Source organism: Pipistrellus kuhlii, unplaced genomic scaffold (genome assembly GCF_014108245.1).
Source record: "Pipistrellus kuhlii isolate mPipKuh1 unplaced genomic scaffold, mPipKuh1.p scaffold_m20_p_2, whole genome shotgun sequence".
Classification (NCBI taxonomy): domain Eukaryota; kingdom Metazoa; phylum Chordata; class Mammalia; order Chiroptera; family Vespertilionidae; genus Pipistrellus; species Pipistrellus kuhlii.
The window spans coordinates 185415319-185432031 of record NW_023425515.1 but is presented as its reverse complement, the minus strand read 5'-3'; the positions used below and the strand labels follow the sequence as shown (position 1 = coordinate 185432031).

Here is a 16713-nt window from a genome sequence, read left to right as displayed (position 1 = left end):
CTTCCTCTCTGTCTTTCTCTCCCTCAAATGAATGAATTAAAAAAAAAAAAAAAAATGTGGTGCCCAGAGACCCATTTACAAAAGACCCTTTTGTGAGTTTGGCTTTTCTTGAAGCAGAGCTTTCCAGTAATACCTTCCCTGTCTACTCCTTTCTGCTGAGTGGTTTATTTGTTCTGGTCAGAATGTGGGCAGTTGATGTCCACCTAGAAATTCCTGTAGATTTCCCAGCCTCAGTCTAGTCTGGATGGCCATAGGAAGGTTAAGGTCTTGTTCAACAGCTCCTTTCCTAATCTATTTCCTCTCTACTCTGCAGCAATGTTGATGTTTGAGAAGCTGATTAACACAGATCTAGTTTACTATCTCTGGGTCTTTGGCCTGGCGCTCTTTCTTGGTTAGGTCACATGACTTGGCATTTACACATGGACACCTGGGACAATCTGTCTTTGCCTCAAAGGATTAAGTAACACAGCTTGGAACTGACTGAAAACTGTTTCCCCCCTCATAAATTGGGCCCTGAGCATCTTTCATAAATCAGGAATGTTTCTTGGAAATGTAGTTCTGACTAAATTCAGTCCCTAGGGTACTTTTCTATAAAAGCACATTCGTGTTTGTTCTGTCAGAACAAGTGCATTTGATGATTGTAATAGTGTTGATAGAAACGTGATTGAACAGGAAAACATTTCCATTATAAATAGGTCAATTTGATAGTAATCCATGTTCAAAGCATAAATATAGCTTTATTAAATACAGATAAGCTCTAGGAAAATCTTTATAATATTTTAGAGCAAAGTGTTCTAGTTCAACAGTGAGTCTTAAGGAATCCCCTATTTAAAATATATGTCAAAATTTGATGTATTCCTAGAAACAATTGCTAATGCCAATGAAATATAGTCAACTGTGCGAAGAAAGGGGGGAAAGGATCTAACTTCCATCTGTGGCTCACCCTCAGTGTGATCCTGACTGGTATTTAAATAGAGGAATAACTATTACATACACCTTCAAAAATATATATTTTTTTATTGATTTCAGAGGATGGGAGAGGGAGAGAGAGACACATCCGTGATGAGAGAGAATCATTGATTGGCTGCCTACTGCACACCTCCTATTGAGGAATGAGCTGGTAACCTGGGCATGTGCCTTGACCAGGAATCAAACTGCAAACTCCTGATTCATAGATCCATACTCAACCACTGAGCTACACCGGACAGGCTATATTATATTATACTTTTGACATCTTTTGAGTTTTATTAAAGCGGTGGTAGAATTTACTATCACTTATTAAATTCTGTTAGACACTGCTTATCTACCTTACATTTTCCTTATTCAGCAGCCCTGTAAGATAGTCTTCCCTCTGCAGATGGACACATTGAGGCTGTGCGGGGTTAAGTCACTGACCAGAGGTCAGAGAGCCAGCAGGTCAGGAGTTGGCAGTGGTTAGAACTTAGCCTGTCTCACTACAACATCAGTGTTCCTGCCATTCCACTCAGCAGGAGAGCGAGCCCTTCGTTTTCTGGAAGCTGTATCTTTTCTTTCAGACATTTAAGAATACAGTTGTTTGGCACATAGCTACTAGGATCTTAAAAACTTGCTTGTAATTCCTGTAGCTTCTATTTATAAACTGCCGGTTGCCTATGGCAAAGTTTCTGCTCATACATCTAGATATATGTTATTGTACAAATTAAAATGGTGTTGCTTTGCTATTTTAATTTAAAGCTACAGATCAAATTTAGCATTGATAACTACATATAAGAATTTAGGAGTTTGGTTTGAAGTGTTAAATGTGAGCTGGAGTGAGATCATAATTATCACATAAACAACATATACTAAAGAGACAAATGAGGTAGACTTGCGGATTTTTTTCTGCCCTCTGAAATTGTAGAGAAATGTTTTCTGAGAGAATTTGTTTTTTTTCTGCGCCTCTTCAAACAGTGAATTATCCCTCTAATTGAAAGTCCATTGGCAATTGCAACTTTTACCAAGTGGATAGGGCAGTAGCATGTGTTGCTCTGGCTTGTTTTGTTGAGGGACTAACATCCAAACTACATTTCTACTCAAGACTGCAATTGGGATATGTAGACTGCTTGTTAATTCTTGTTGATTATGTCTGGTTCCTAATTATTTGCAGTGAAGTAAAGCTTTATGACATGTGGCATGGTGAGGGCAAAGATTTTTCTAAATAAAGTTTCATTGACTAACTGGAAACTATCCATATGTCACAGTAATAGCCATCAACGTGTATTTCCCCTTCTTTCTTACACAAAATGTGGCTTAACGTGTACACTTGGCATACCTCTGTTAGTTCTTTTTAATTTATTACAGAATTCACATGGGCATAAGATAAGGCAGTGTTTTATATGTAGTTAGTGGGAGTGAGTTCTCTGTTGTTTTGTTATTAAAATAGTATCAGATGAACTGTTAGGGAGTTGCTTCTTCCTAAAAATGTGTGTTTATCTACTAGCCAGTTTTATGATGTCCTTTTGGGCACTAAGCATGGATTAAAGTGCAGGGTTAGATTGATTTGGAGTAATTTCTTTTTGAAAGAATTTGTGCCAATTCTTTTTCCTCTCCAAAAGAAATGGTTTCAGAGTATGGGCTCTTTGCCTAATGTCAATTCCATAAGGCTCCTCTGTTGTGGGGTGTGTGTGGGGGTTTTTTGTTTTGGTTTTTTTTTTTTGCCCCCATCCCCCTTCATCTTCCCCTCATAATTGGGCTGTGCCATGAGAAAGATGTGTACCTATAACCAGGCATTTCTTTGCTTTAGGGTTATTTGTCATTCCAGACAGCATGGACCAAAAGAACAGGCTTGTGTGGGGGGAGGCAGAGTTATATAAACTGTTTTCATAGTTAAATATTTGCTTCCAGGGAAGGTGAAAAATGCTTTGTACTTTTTCCTTTGGCTTTTTTCCTGTAAGGGAGCTTGTCATGCAACAACAGAAAAAAAGTGGCCAAAGGCAGAAAAAGCTCTTCTCTTTTCCATGTTGGTTTGTTTTTATTGTAAGCAAACCTTTCATGTTTTATTGTTAATGAAGTTTAAACCTGGTGTAGAGGTGCCAATCTTTAGTGGAAACAGCTGCAGAGTTGGTGTCCCCTGATCAGGTGGGACTTTCTTTGAAGCAACATGTTGCCTTTTAAAGAAAATTGAGCATGTGAGAACTTGAACCTGTAAAACTCATCAGCAGCTCCACCATTGTTTGTCTCTTTAAATAACTGAGATAGTTAACTTCAAGTAAAACACTGGCATTTAAAAATCATTTTTTGTATTTTTTTTTCTGAAGAGGATAGTCTTGCTATTTTGTGTCTTAAAAATATAGAAATGGAGGGGAGAATCACTAAGAACTGAAGTCATAGCAGCTCAATTTAACAGATCATAGAGGACAACCTGTCTTTGCCTAGTGTTCTGGCCTGTTGCATAGGAAGCAAAATTTGTTTCAGACTGCTATGATTTTGACCTTATACTTGCAAAACTAGGTGGTTGGGCATATACCTTAACTTAAATGAAGTCTAGAGATTAAAGATTTTCTACTCTATGCTGATTGATGTTGAAGCATTTCTTATCTTTGTGGTTGAGTGATACGTTAGCAGTGGGCTTAGCATCTTTCTTGGTTTACTGCTAGGAAAATTGAGCATCAGAGAGCTTTTTTTCCTTGGGGGGAAAATAGGAGAGACAGGCATGGAGTCAGAAGGACAAGAAAAATGCTGAAATATTTTCCTTTTGGGCTTTTGATTTCTCTGCCAAAAAATTGCCTTCCAGATGGAGAAGACCAAAAGCTCTGATTGTAAGCCATTATGTTTTTACTGGCCTACCTCCCCATCCCATTGCCTGGTTTGAAATCTGTAAGCCAGTCCAAATCCTTTACCTCATTTTCTAGTACCAATTTACTGTCTTACTCATCTTCCAGCTGCAAGGGGGTGAGGCAAGCCATTTTGAAATTGAGCCCTGTGCCATTTTATAAATCAAGCAACAGCAGATTCTTGCCAAGGAGTATCAATCGCGATAGCTCCCATTTCTCTGAAGTTCTTGACTCATGCCTACCAGGTAGATTTGTGTCTGTGACATGTGCGGTCGGATTAGTCTGGGAATGAATCTGAACAAGCCCATTTGGCCTTGTGGAGACTTGTTACTCCCCTGGTTGCCTAGTGTTCTGGCCTGCTGCATAGGAAGCACAATTTGTTTTTGGCTGCATCTTACCGCACTGGCGGTAGAAATCTTGATACTCCAGTTTCCCGTGGGAGGTAGTGATTGTTTAGGGGTTAATGTTGGAGGGGAATTCAGTGTCAGGACATATAGAGGATATAGTGGCTTTGGAGTCTGGCAGACTCGGGCCCAATTCTGCTCTACCACTAGCTAAACAGTGTCCTTGAGCAAGTTACTTCAGTGTCTGGAAAATGGGGCGTCATACCTTATCAGGTTGTTTGGTTTAATAATATTTTGAAAGGAAGAACATGTTGGGTATTTATTGGAAATACTAAAATGTTAGTTCCTTTCCTTTCTCATTATGTCGGTCTTGAGTATGTTAATCATTGTGGTCTGTAAACTGACTTTTTTTTTTTTTTTTTTTACCATTTTTTAAAATTACATGGAAATTGTGATGAAATGAGTGATTTTTAAATATTGCATATTAAAGTTGGGCACCAAATCATTACCTAATGCAAGGTCTTTTGGACAGGACAAAGTAATAATTTTTTATTAAAATTCATGTTTGTGTAGGATATAGTCATAGGAAAGGAACATACATCATGGCCACATGTATATGATAGGGGAGAATTATCAGAAATCATTCCGGGTAATAGCATAAATACTTTCTTCAAGCCAACATCAACTGGATTGTTGCATAGGTGGATTGAAAACACACACACACACACACACACACACACACACACACACACACACAGTGTGGGCTGGCCATTGTGGCTTAGTGGTTGAGCATCAACGCATGAACCAGGAGGTCACTGTTTAGTTCCCAGTTGAGGTACATACTCTGGTTGCAGGCTCAATCCTCAGAGGCAGCCGATCAATGATTCTCTCTGATCACTGATGTTTCTCTCTCCCTTTCCTTTCCTCTCCTCTCTCTGAAATCAATAAAAACATATTTGAAGGGGGGGGAAAAGATGTGGGTTAGCCTGTTTGCTCTGATTAAGTTCTCTGTGTTTGGAGCAGAAAGGGTCAGATTGGTAGACTGAGGAGTACTTGAATGTTCACATTGTGGTAGCCTAAAATCATGGTTAGCCAGAGAGGAAGCTCTTGGAATTTGAAAACCATTCAAATTTGAAAACCATTTAGGCAAATGAGAATTGGAACTTTTATGTGGTGTTTAATCAGTTAACTGCCATGATATTTTGAATTTAACTTAAAAAGGCCCACCGTTTGCGCCTGTAGATGCTTACTTATGGCCTACAAATGGTTAATTGTAAAGATGGTAGTCAGGTGCTCTATTGTATCATGGAACAAAAGTAAAGAGCATCAGCATGCTCTGAAAGGTGCGAAGACAACTGTCAAATCTGAAGGGGGAAAAAAACAGATTTTGGTTCTCTTCCTTGGCACATATAAGTTTATCTCAAAATTTGGGACATGTATTACTACAGTAGAATGTGAGGTGATTTTTTTCCTAAAGCGGTACCACAGACAAATATTTTTATTTTAATGGTTCTATATTCATTTTAACACACTTAATGGAAAAAATGTCGTTAGCTCTCAAATCTATAATTATACGAATATTGTTACTTAAGTTGAGGCTAAAGTTATTTAATCAAATACATGCATTGATAATTTTTCAAAAGAGAACAATTAAGCAAATAATTATACAGGTGGTGTGTGATGTAGCAGAAATTGCAACCGTAGCATTAGAATGACCAACGTTTGAGAAATACTGGTAAAAAATGAGGATTTGATCCTTTTTTTCAAGCTTAGATGCCTGAGAAGTTTAATTTAAAATTAGATATTGCCAGAACTGGTTTGGCTCAGTGCATAGAGCGTCAGCCTGCGGACTCAAGGGTCCCAGGTTCTATTCCTGTCAGGGGCATGTACATTGGTTGCAGGCACATCCCCGGTGGGGAGTTGTGCAGGAGGCAACTATTTGATGTATCTCTCTCATCGATGTTTCTAGCGCTCTATCCCTCTCCCTTCCTCTCTGTGAAAAATCAATAAAATATATTTTAAAAATAAAAAATATAGATATTTATGATTTTTTCCTACCAAATCATTAAGATCAATTTTTGTGTGTGTTCTTTTATTTTGAAAGATAGTGATTGAAAATGCCGTATGAGTAAAATGAGGGGATCATTCTGGATCACTTCTTTCCATCTTCACTCAAACTGTTGAAGTGATAGGAGCTTCCAGTTGACATCATCATTTCTGATGTTCTGGCTGTGGCGCCCTGCAGAAGAGAGTAGGAAGGCGTTCCCAAGCAGTGCAGAGCCTCTCCTCAGGAACAGTTTCCTGGCTTGTTCTCTCACCACCCAAGACGTTTGTAAACAGAACAGAGAATAACGTTTTTAGCCCCTGTTGTGGGCTAAAAGCCTCTGATAACAAGAAGGTTAGAAATGAAAAATCAACTCTATACCAAATTATGAAAAAAATCATTATAGATGTTCACATTTATGAAATGTTCATTTTATTTTTGTTGAATTATTATTAACAAGATATAATGTTTCTCCCCCTCTTTGCAGGTACTGGTTTTGGATTAGGACTTGTTTTCTCACTTACCTTCTTTAAAAGTAAGTATGACTTTTGCTGTCTTTCTAGCATAATGTCCTAGTGTACATACACATAGCAGGAACACTTCTGGAAGGCACATCTGCATGACTGCCGGCCCAGCCATTTATGGGTTTAGGTAGCTAGACAAAGAATGTGGACTCAGAAGAGGTCAAAATGGTTCAGCATCTCCAGCATTCCCCTGGGGCATTGAGTCAGGGTGCTTGATATCTAAAATATGATATCATTTTAAAATGTGCTTTATGCCAGTGAGTCATTTGACCAAATCTTCATGCTCAAATATTTCTAATTAATTATAAATTTTTTTGAAAGGAACTTGAAAATGAGGGTTGTGCTAGTGATAAAAACAAGTAGGCCAAAAATTATTCTAAGTGAAGAATAGGCTATATCCCTTTCATTCTGTAGAGGAGCTGAAGTTTGGCTGTTGACATCTTTCCATGAAGAACAGTGGGAATACATAACTATAGAATCATAAGTAACACATGTTGCTGATATGAAATAATCATTTTCAGTAATTGGCTTAAGTAAGCCTTAAGACTTACTATAATAAAAATATATAGGGGAGGCGGGGAAGCTGTGTAAAAAAAAAATTAAAAAAAAATATATATATATATGTTAAAAATCTTAGATATTTTAAAAATTCAAGCACCTTACTGAAATATTTCTGTTAAGGTTAAAAAAAATGGTTTAAATGATTAGAACTGATAAAGAGAAGTTAAAAGGTTCAAGTATGTCTACTCTTTTTATATTGTACAGTTATATACCATGCACATGTACCATTATTAATACCTCAAACCTGGCAGCATAACTGCTTAATAAATACTTGGTAAATTAATAAGTTTACCAATAGTTTCCCTCCTCCTTTTATTGACTGCTGATGAAACATTGACAAATCTGTGTGATGCATGCTGAATATTTACTGAGTCCTAGGTAAATGTATTTGAGCCAGAAAACAAGCTGAATCTGCTCCTAATGGTTCCCTGTTGGGATTTTCCTTTTTCTGCTCACTAGGAAGAATGTGGCCAATAGCCTTTGGTTCTGGCATGGGATTGGGAATGGCCCTCTCCAACTGTCAGCATGATTTCCAGGCTCCATACCTTCTACATGGAAAATATGTTAAAGTATGTACTGATATGATATTTCTCTTTCTTTCCAACAAAAATGTTTTCTCCTCAGTCCCCGAAGAATTTTTTATAGTATATATAATGAATAAAGTGTGCATGTCATGTGGTACCACTAAGATCCCAATTGCTCTTTAGCTTTTAGTGATGTTGACACCACTTTGGTTCCTCAAGTCTCTCCCCTCCCCTCAACCTTAAGATGCATATGTGCATTCAGATCTATACTTATATGTTAGCTGACTGGAACTGACAAACCTGCCTGAAAGTGTATCATTATAGTAAAGTAGATTTGTGTTAAATATCTGTACGTAGCACTTTTGTTTAAGATTTCAGTGTGCCCTGAAAACATCTCACACATACTCAAACTAAACTTGCAGACTTCTGGGATTCAGTCATTATTCTGCTTTTTATTGAAGAAAGCAGGTTCTTGACTGCATGTCCCACATATTCTGCCAAAGTCCTTGCCTACAGATGGATCTTTAATGATGCAAACAAGATGAAAAATATAGCACATTCCTCAAGAGTAAGGTGACCAGACGTCCCACTTTTGGCGGGACAGTCCCGATTTTTAACAATTTATCCCGCGTCTCGCGGCGTTTTAAAAAAGTCCAAAAGATTTAAAAGATTCTTTCCAAAAATAATCATTTTCAGTATTGGCTTAAGTAAGCTGGCACATTCCCTGAAGACTGTCTGAGGCAGCATTTCTCATCATTTAGAGGGCTGGTTACCTGGGGGGGTAAGTGAAAGGATCATGGGAAGCTGTATGCTCAAGGACAGAGGGCTGTATTTATTGTTGTATCTCCAGGACCTGGAACAAAGTAGGCACTCAAATAATTGTAAAATGAATGAAGTAAATGGTGGATTCTGTTATATGTGTTAATCGCCCCAGGCTTATTACTAAGGCATAACCTTTATAGCAGTACAAACTTCAATGAAGAACTTCACACTCCCTTGATATGTAGAACCATCTGCTTTCTTGGTTACCCTTGAACTAGAATCACTGTGATCTGGGCAGCCTCAGGAGGCTAGTGGAAAGAGCACAGAACCAGGAGATCTGCGTGTGAGTCCTGGTCTGTCACTTGCTTCCTATGTGGTCTTGAGTTACTCATTTCTGAGAGTCTCTTTTCTATCTATAAAATGAGGGCAATGCTTTCTACCTATAGGATTGCTGTGAGAATTAAATGTGAATATGGTTTTAAGCTGTGAGGTATTATATAAGTAGATATGTTTGTTATTGTAGTTGAGGGCAACCAAGGAAGGTTGGTTGACTTGTCCATTGTTTCATCATCATAACAAGTAGAGCAGAGAAATGTGGATCAAATGAATGTCCCAATTCTGGTCAAAAGCTGTCACCAAATCTCAAATGACAGTACCCAACCACAGCTTGATCGCCTTTCTCTATAGCACCTACCCACAGTGTTGCTGCCTACCAACCATCCTATGTGCGTTTGGAGAGAGAACTGGGAGCAGGGAGAGTTGGCCAGTTAGGAAGTAGCAGGCCTTTCGCCACTCTCCATATTAATGAACCATCTCCGCACCAGAGCCAGGGTGAGGTAATCAGAGGGACAGCATAAGAAGAGGCGCAGCTGTGTGGCACAGAGCTGACGACAGGCAGTCTCCACTTCTCCCAGCTCTCCACTCTGTTGGCACCACGGCTGAATTTGGGGGAGAACAAAAAGAACAGGAGAGGAGCTTCAGGTCTTTTAATTGTTTGAAATGTTCCAAACTGAGTTGCCATGGATAATGGCTCAGGGGTGATTATATGCATATTATATATTTAATGGATGGAAGTTACTGTGGAAAATATTGTTACATTTTTTACAGCCTTGTGTGTACTGCTCCAAAATGGCCTTGAAACATTATCTGAACTTGAATCTGTGCCTCGATGTTGTCATCCTCCATTCTCTAAAAAGGAGTAAAGTCCCAAGTTAGGGCTTTTCAAATGTAGTCATATTGTGGTAATTGCTTCTTGAGTGCCAGTTATGCCCTGTGGGTCATCCTAGGTGCTCTGTCTTCTTTCTCTAGACCTCCCTTCCCCCAATAGATTTGTGAGCAAGATGTTATTATCCTCATTCAGAAGATGAGAAATCTGAATTTTACTGAGGTTAAGAAACTTGCCAAAGATCCCATCATTAGTAGGCTGTTTGATTCTGGACCCATGATTTTTCCACTCATCTGTGATCTATCATCTATTCCTTTGATGGGTTTAGGAATATACTTATTCAAGTGCCAGTTGTTTAGCCCTATTCTGCTCCTTTCTCTTTCTCCTTCCTTAAAAGTTTGGGAAGCCTTTCTTTAGAATGTGGGCAGGATGTAGACAGTCCCCTTGTGAGACAGTTTTTGGTTGGTTGGTTGGTTTGGTTAGTGTTGTTTTGTGATGGTGGTGGTGGTTGATGAGAAAGAGAGAGACAGAGAGATTTGTTGTTCTACTTATTTATGCATTCATTGGTTGATCCTTGTATGTGCCCTGACCAGGGATCGAACCCCCATCTTGGCAAATTGGGACTATGCTCTAACCACCTGAGCTACCCAGCCAGAGCTTGAGACGGTTTTAAAGCAAACCGGGTGGTAAGGTTTTAAGGCCCATTTTTCCTGGAGCAGCACATTAGAGGGAGTTGTCACAGTGCCGTCTGTACAGTTCTAACCTGAGTGTCCTTACTTTCCAGGAGCAGAAGCAGTGACTCACACCGGAGAACATCTCAGTGGGAGGAGAAGAAAAATCATGTTTATTCCTCAGGAATACTGAAGTGCCCTGGAGTAAGCTGACATTCTTCTGTAACAATGTTATCAGCAGCGCTTTAAACTCCAGCACACTGTTTATGTATTTGAAACCAAGTCTGTTTCTTGTTTTGTATTTTCTCTCTGAAAATTGCAAGGAGGTGGTCTTAAAAGAAATAAATTAAACAAAAATAGGCAGCTTAGTGCATTGCCTGCATTTCTTTGCCTTTGTATCTGAGCATGAGGAAGATTATACTTGAGCTGCCAACAGCTGTGCCCGCCTGGTCCCCAGCTCTCTGAGAACCTTCCTGAAACCACAGCCGTGGTGCATTCCTAATGTGTAGTTTTTAGAACTGCTTCCACCTCATAAATCGAGGTTGGAGGTTGCCGCTGAGTTGTCTGGTGAAGATGACGAATGTCTTGAGAAGCCTCGCCTCATGATAGCAGCTCTTTACTATCTGTCTGTTCTTCTCACCAATGGGCCCAGCAGAGCACTTTTCAGCTGAGCCTGCTCGCTGAGGGCAGATGGCTGGCTGCATCAGCAGGGTGTGCAGCCTGCTGTGCTGAAGGCTCACAGTGATGGCACAGTTTTCCGCAGCTTTGTGGAGCTTGACAGAGCGGTTTTTAGCTCTGGGTGCTTTGGCCTGAGGTTTGGGAGAGGGCATGGCATACCCACTGGCTGGAAGGACACCTTGAGGTTTGACTTTTGCTTTCAGGCGGCAGCTGAACTTTGAGGACAAAGGGGCCACTTCTAATGCCTTCTGTGAGTTTATTCCTTTGGTTTCACTTGAAACAGGAAGGCTGGACACAAGTCGTAGCAATTTCTTCTGAAAATATGCAGAACCCCAGAACTCAGTCTTTCATGTCTATTTCTTTTTATAATAAAACTAGAGGCCCAGTGCACGAAATTCGGAAGGTCGTCCTGAAGGTCATTGGGCTGTTCAGGTCTAATTAGCATATTAGCTCTTTATTATATAGTATTAAGATGGGCAGAGGTGATCCCACCTGTTTCTTCGTCCTGTAAATGTTGACTGAGCAACTACTGTGAATTTGGCACTGTGTAGACAGCAGATGTAGGTGGATAGAAAGACAAGACACACTCCCCTGCCTTCAGGGAGCTTAGAGTTCAATGGAAGGACAGACAGACAAACTCTTGTGACATTGGAAGAGGAGGTTGTAGATAAAGTGCAGTGAAGACAAAGAAGGAACAACTTAGTCTCCTCAGGGTGGCCTGGCAGAGGTGGGAATAACGTGCACTCAGATGTGAAGTTGACCTGGGTGTTCCTGACAGACAAGGAAAGGAAAGGAGCTAGGTGAAGGCTTGAGTCCTGCGCAGTGCTGGCAGAGCTTGGGAACCAAGTGGGGCCGTGCAGCCAGAGCAAGTGGGGCAGGGAAAGGTGCAGAGGTGAGGCTGGGCACCGGTGCACCTGGTGTCTGAGCCCTGTTCTGGAACATCAATCAGACAGTTCTTGTAAGTGTTGTAATGAGTAGATTCAGGGTAGAAATACCCCCTCTTTTTCCCCTCCCTCATTCTTTATTCTTCTTTCCGGAAAGGTATGCTCAGCAGTGGTCCTCTGCCCTGCAAACTGTCCAAGCTCCTCTGCCTTCTGGGCTGTTTTGTTTCTTTGAATCTGTTATAGCCTAGAGACAGGGCTGAGCCTAGGACTGTAAGTCATGGCCATGGCTTGCTATAGCCATTCCACTGTTTTTCATGTTGCCCTCTTCACTCCATGATCAAGACAACCCATGTAATTAAAAGAAAAAAACCCAGCAACCTGTTTCATCCTTTACACTTGTCTTCTTCATATTTGCTTTACAAGTTAATATTTTGTCCCAATTTTTCCATTTTTATTTAGGCAGGAGAATAAGAGGTCCCTCTCCCCTAACCCCACCCCATAAGTCAACACCAGAAAACAGTATTCCCACTAGTTCTCTAGACATGTCAGAAGACTGGAGTGGAAACGGATACTGGAATCAGACTTCTCTGTCATTAGTTATTAGGTTTTAGGCATTTATTTGGATGAATTCCTCTGCCCAGCATCTTTGAAATGCCACTTAAGTGTTTTGAGAAACTGGTGAGCTCAGTGAGGGAATGTTTCTGGGCAGAGGCCAGACAAAGGAAGCATTGGCTGTTTGCTTTAATTCTGACTACTTTGTATTCCTGTCTTGTAGCTCTTAGCAGAGACTGACCCGAAGCACAATGCTCGATCTTGTCCCCACTCCCTGCCCCCGTCGCAAGTCAGCCTCAGAGAGTTCCAGCTTGTTGGCAAAAACATACGTTCTGTTCGAAGTTTCGCTAGGAATTCAAGTCCTCCGGGGCCCTGTTCCCTTGTGGGGTTGTGAAACTTTGACTTTGCTGCTTATCTGCCCTTCTGAAACCAAATACAAGGAAATTCATGGGTTTAAAGGGGGGAAAGAGAGAGAGATGGCAACCCAACTGGGCACAGGATATGAGGATAAAACTGGCGCCCCAAAAGAGGCCTGCTCTGCCAACATACATAAATACATATAGTCTGAGGTTGACACTATAATTTGGCCCAGAACAATATGTATTTTGAACTCATTTAGGTGAATGGTTTTGGCATTCCCAGTACCCACGGGGGAGCCTTTAACGGGCTGCATTTTCCCTATGCAGAATGATGCCTTTGTTCTGAGAAACGGCCTCCGAACACACTCAATCGAGTTGTCTCCTTTAGTGAGTGTCATCCTCTCATCCATTTCGAAAGATCTAAGGATGCAGCCTTGAAGTCCTACTTGCAGGAAATGCAGAGATTGGGCATGGAGGATAAAATCTATGTAGTTTTGCTTTAAGTTTTCCAAACCTCACTGCTTACATTTTTTTTTATGTAACCAAGCCATAATTACATTTTGCTTGTTGTGGTGCAATCTGATTGTATTGTTGCAGGACTATTTTTGAACCTGTCCAAATAAACTCTCCAAGCAGTTCCACAAGGATGGAGTCCACGGGGCTGGAACAGCCTTCCTCCTGAGTGGTTCTGAGACACGAACGGTTTCCTGCTGCATGCTTTCTAATTACATAAATGCAAATGGGTGGAAGGGAGAAAGTGGAAATTCTAAGTACCAAAAGGAATGTTAAATTGAGGATAACAAGCTCATCTGGAAGCTATCACCACTTTTTTCTTAAATGTGTTGCAAGTACCGCTTCCCCTCGGACACCAAAGGATGATTTTGGGCAAACCAGGGCAGGGGCAGGGCAGAAATTCTGTTCACTGAACAGCCTCCATGTGGAACAAGTGTGAGAGTCCGTGATAAGTCCTAGCGGGCGGGAATAAGGGGTTGAGGCAGGGTTATGCAGCAGGAAGAACACAGGATTTGGAATCAGAGGACCTGGGTCTGAGTTCCCACTCCACCATTTATTGCCATGCAACCATGGGAGTAGCGGGGGAGGGGAGGGGAGCGTTCCTTAAGCTTTCATCTGTAAAGGGAGAAAAAGTAATTCTTACCTTACAGGCTTTGAAGATCAAATACATGTGCTAACACAGCATTTAAAAAGTTGTTGCTATTTGAGTCTGAACAGAGTGCATGGTTTTAATGGTAAGTAGGCGATTGTTCCAGAACCGAAGGGCACACATAATCTTTGGGCTCCATTTGGCTCTTAGAGTCTAAATTAGCAAAAGCTGAGGGAGAAAATGGATGTCTCAGATGAGCTACTAAAAATTGTTAGAAAACTCCGTGTGTCTTCAAAAATGAGTATTAAAGTCAATTGTTTTCACTCTGCTATGTTAAGATACACATGAGTGAAGTCACATGATTTCTCCCCTCAGACACTCCACCTTAGCTTTCTAAAAATCAAGAGGTGCACACTGAGCACCCCGTCTCGCTGCGAGGCCAGGAATGGGGAGAAGGAGAGGACACTGAAGAAGCAGAATGGGAATCCCAGACTTGTCAAGGAGCTCTGGCTGGTAGGAAGCAGGAAACTGACTGGACGTTTGCATGCGGGATAATTGTATTCAACTGCTCCATCCTCACTACCAGTTCAGTCAGAAGGCAGTGGGGGAAGGTAGTGTCAAGAATTCTATGAGGAATTCAAGAGTGGGCAGGGAGTGAGACTTTTAATAGGAAGACTTTAATAGGGACTAGAAAAAGGAGCTCCTTCTCAACTGTCAGTCAAGTCATCTTTATTCCTCGTCTAGCCAGTTTGAGGCAGGCAGAACTTAATTTGATGACTTCAAATAAATATATAATAATAATTAGAATTTATTGGGTACATACTGTGTTACTGTTCTATGGCTTTACTTACCTCACAGTGCATATTTTTTACAACAATCCTATGAGAGAAGTACTATTCATCTTATAGATCAAGAGAGAGATTGTGAAAGGATAAATAAACTTGGCTCAGGAACAAACCAGCTAAGAAGTGATCCAGGAGGGATTTTTACTGATTCCAGAACCCAGACTGCTATATTGGGGAAAGCTGGGTTTTTTTTTTTTTGTTTGTTTTTTTAAATTATATTTTATTGATTTTTTACAGAGAGGAAGGGAGAGAGATAGCTAGAAACGTCAATGAGAAACACTGACCAGCTGCCTCTTGCACACCCCCTACTGGAGATGTGCCCGCAATCCAGGTACATGGCCTTGACCGGAATCGAACCTGGGACCTTTCAGTCCGCAGACCGACGCTCTACCGCTGAGCCAAGCCGGTTTCTGCCGGGAAAGCTGTTTAAACTGGGAAGGTTCATTCAAAATGGTTTGATCCAGTTTAAACCTGATTTGACACAAATCTGATTAAACTAGTTGAAATTGATCAGAGTCTATTTGTGTTTAAATTGATAAGAATAAAAACTTTGATATGAATAAGTTGATCTGATTTGAAATCAGCCATATTTGTTAAAAAGTAAAAATAATAATTCCTGTGTTCATTAATTAGAAATGTAATTGTCAACCAGAGCCTCAGGTCAGTGATACTGATGAGTTTTGCTAAATCCTTTCAAGTGTAGTAAAGCAACATGGTATTTTTATTGACCTATGCAACTTAAAAACTATATACAGCCCTGTTGGTATGGCTCAGTAGTTGAGTGTTGACCTATGAACTAGGAAGTCAGGGTTTGATTCCAAGTCAGGACACATGCCCAGGTTATGGGCTTATTCCTCATATGGGGGTACAGGAGGCAACCAATTGATGATTCTCTCTAATCATTGATGTTTCTATCTCTCCCTTCTCTGAAATCAATAAAAATATATTTAAACAAAGAAAACTTACACTCGCAGTTAGTTTTTTTTTTTAAGACGTAATTTACAACAGTAAAATGCATCCACCACTAGGTAGAAAATGGAAAGAAAGCTTTTATATAATGTATACTAATAATTACTACCTTTATGTTTTACTTTTAAAGGGTTAAATAGTTTGGTAACTTTTGATTTTGATATAATCCTACACTTATAGAAAAGTTGTGAAAATAATACAAGGAGCTCCTTTGTACTCTACCCATATTTACCATTGTTCACATTTTTTCTTATTTATTTTCTTGTTCTGTGCGTATGTATGTGTGTGTGTGTGGTAGTTTTTGAACCATTTGAGAATAAGTTGGAGACATTATCTCCATTTACTTCTACACTAGAGGCCCAATGCATGAAATGTGTGCAAAAATAGGCCTTCCTTCCCCTGCTGCCGGCACCAGCTTCCCTCTGGCACCTGGGACCCAGGCTTCCCTCGCAACCCTAGGTTCATCTGGAAGGTCGTCCAAAGGGATGTCTGGTCTAATTAGCATATTACACTTTTATTATTATAGATACTTCATTGTATATTTTCTAAGAATAAGGATATTATACTAGAGGCCTGGTGCACAAAATTCATGCACTAGAGGGTGAGGGGGGTCCCTCAGCCTGGCCTGTGCCCTCCCACAGTTCAGGAGCCCTCAGGAAACAGGCCTAAGCAGTCAGTCAGACATCCCCTTAGGGCAGGCCTAAGCTGTTAGTTGGACTTCCTTAGCCCTGCTGCAGAGGCGGAAGAGACTCCCGCCACTGCTGCTGTGCTCGCCAGCCATGGGCTTCTGGCTGAGCAGAGCTCCCCCTGTGGAAGCGCACTGACCACCAGAGGGGAGCCCCTGCATTGAGCATCTGCCCCCTGGTGGTCAGTGCCCATCATAGCGACCGGTTCTGCCATTTGGTTAATTTGCATATTAGCCTTTTATTACATAGGAA

General features: G+C 40.7%; 1 protein-coding gene across 1 annotated transcript in view; it reads left to right on the top strand.

Moving 5' to 3' along the window:
- Positions 1–10749, top strand: part of MICOS10 (mitochondrial contact site and cristae organizing system subunit 10) — a 32951-nt gene extending 22202 nt beyond the window's left edge. Inside the window, exons 2-4 of the mRNA XM_036444315.2 lie at positions 6667–6714; positions 7724–7833; positions 10500–10749. Coding sequence (XP_036300208.1) covers positions 6667–6714; positions 7724–7833; positions 10500–10514 — 173 coding nt within the window. The 3' untranslated portion in view covers positions 10515–10749. The remainder of the gene's footprint in view (positions 1–6666; positions 6715–7723; positions 7834–10499) is intronic.
- The last annotated feature ends 5964 nt before the right edge of the window (positions 10750–16713 follow it).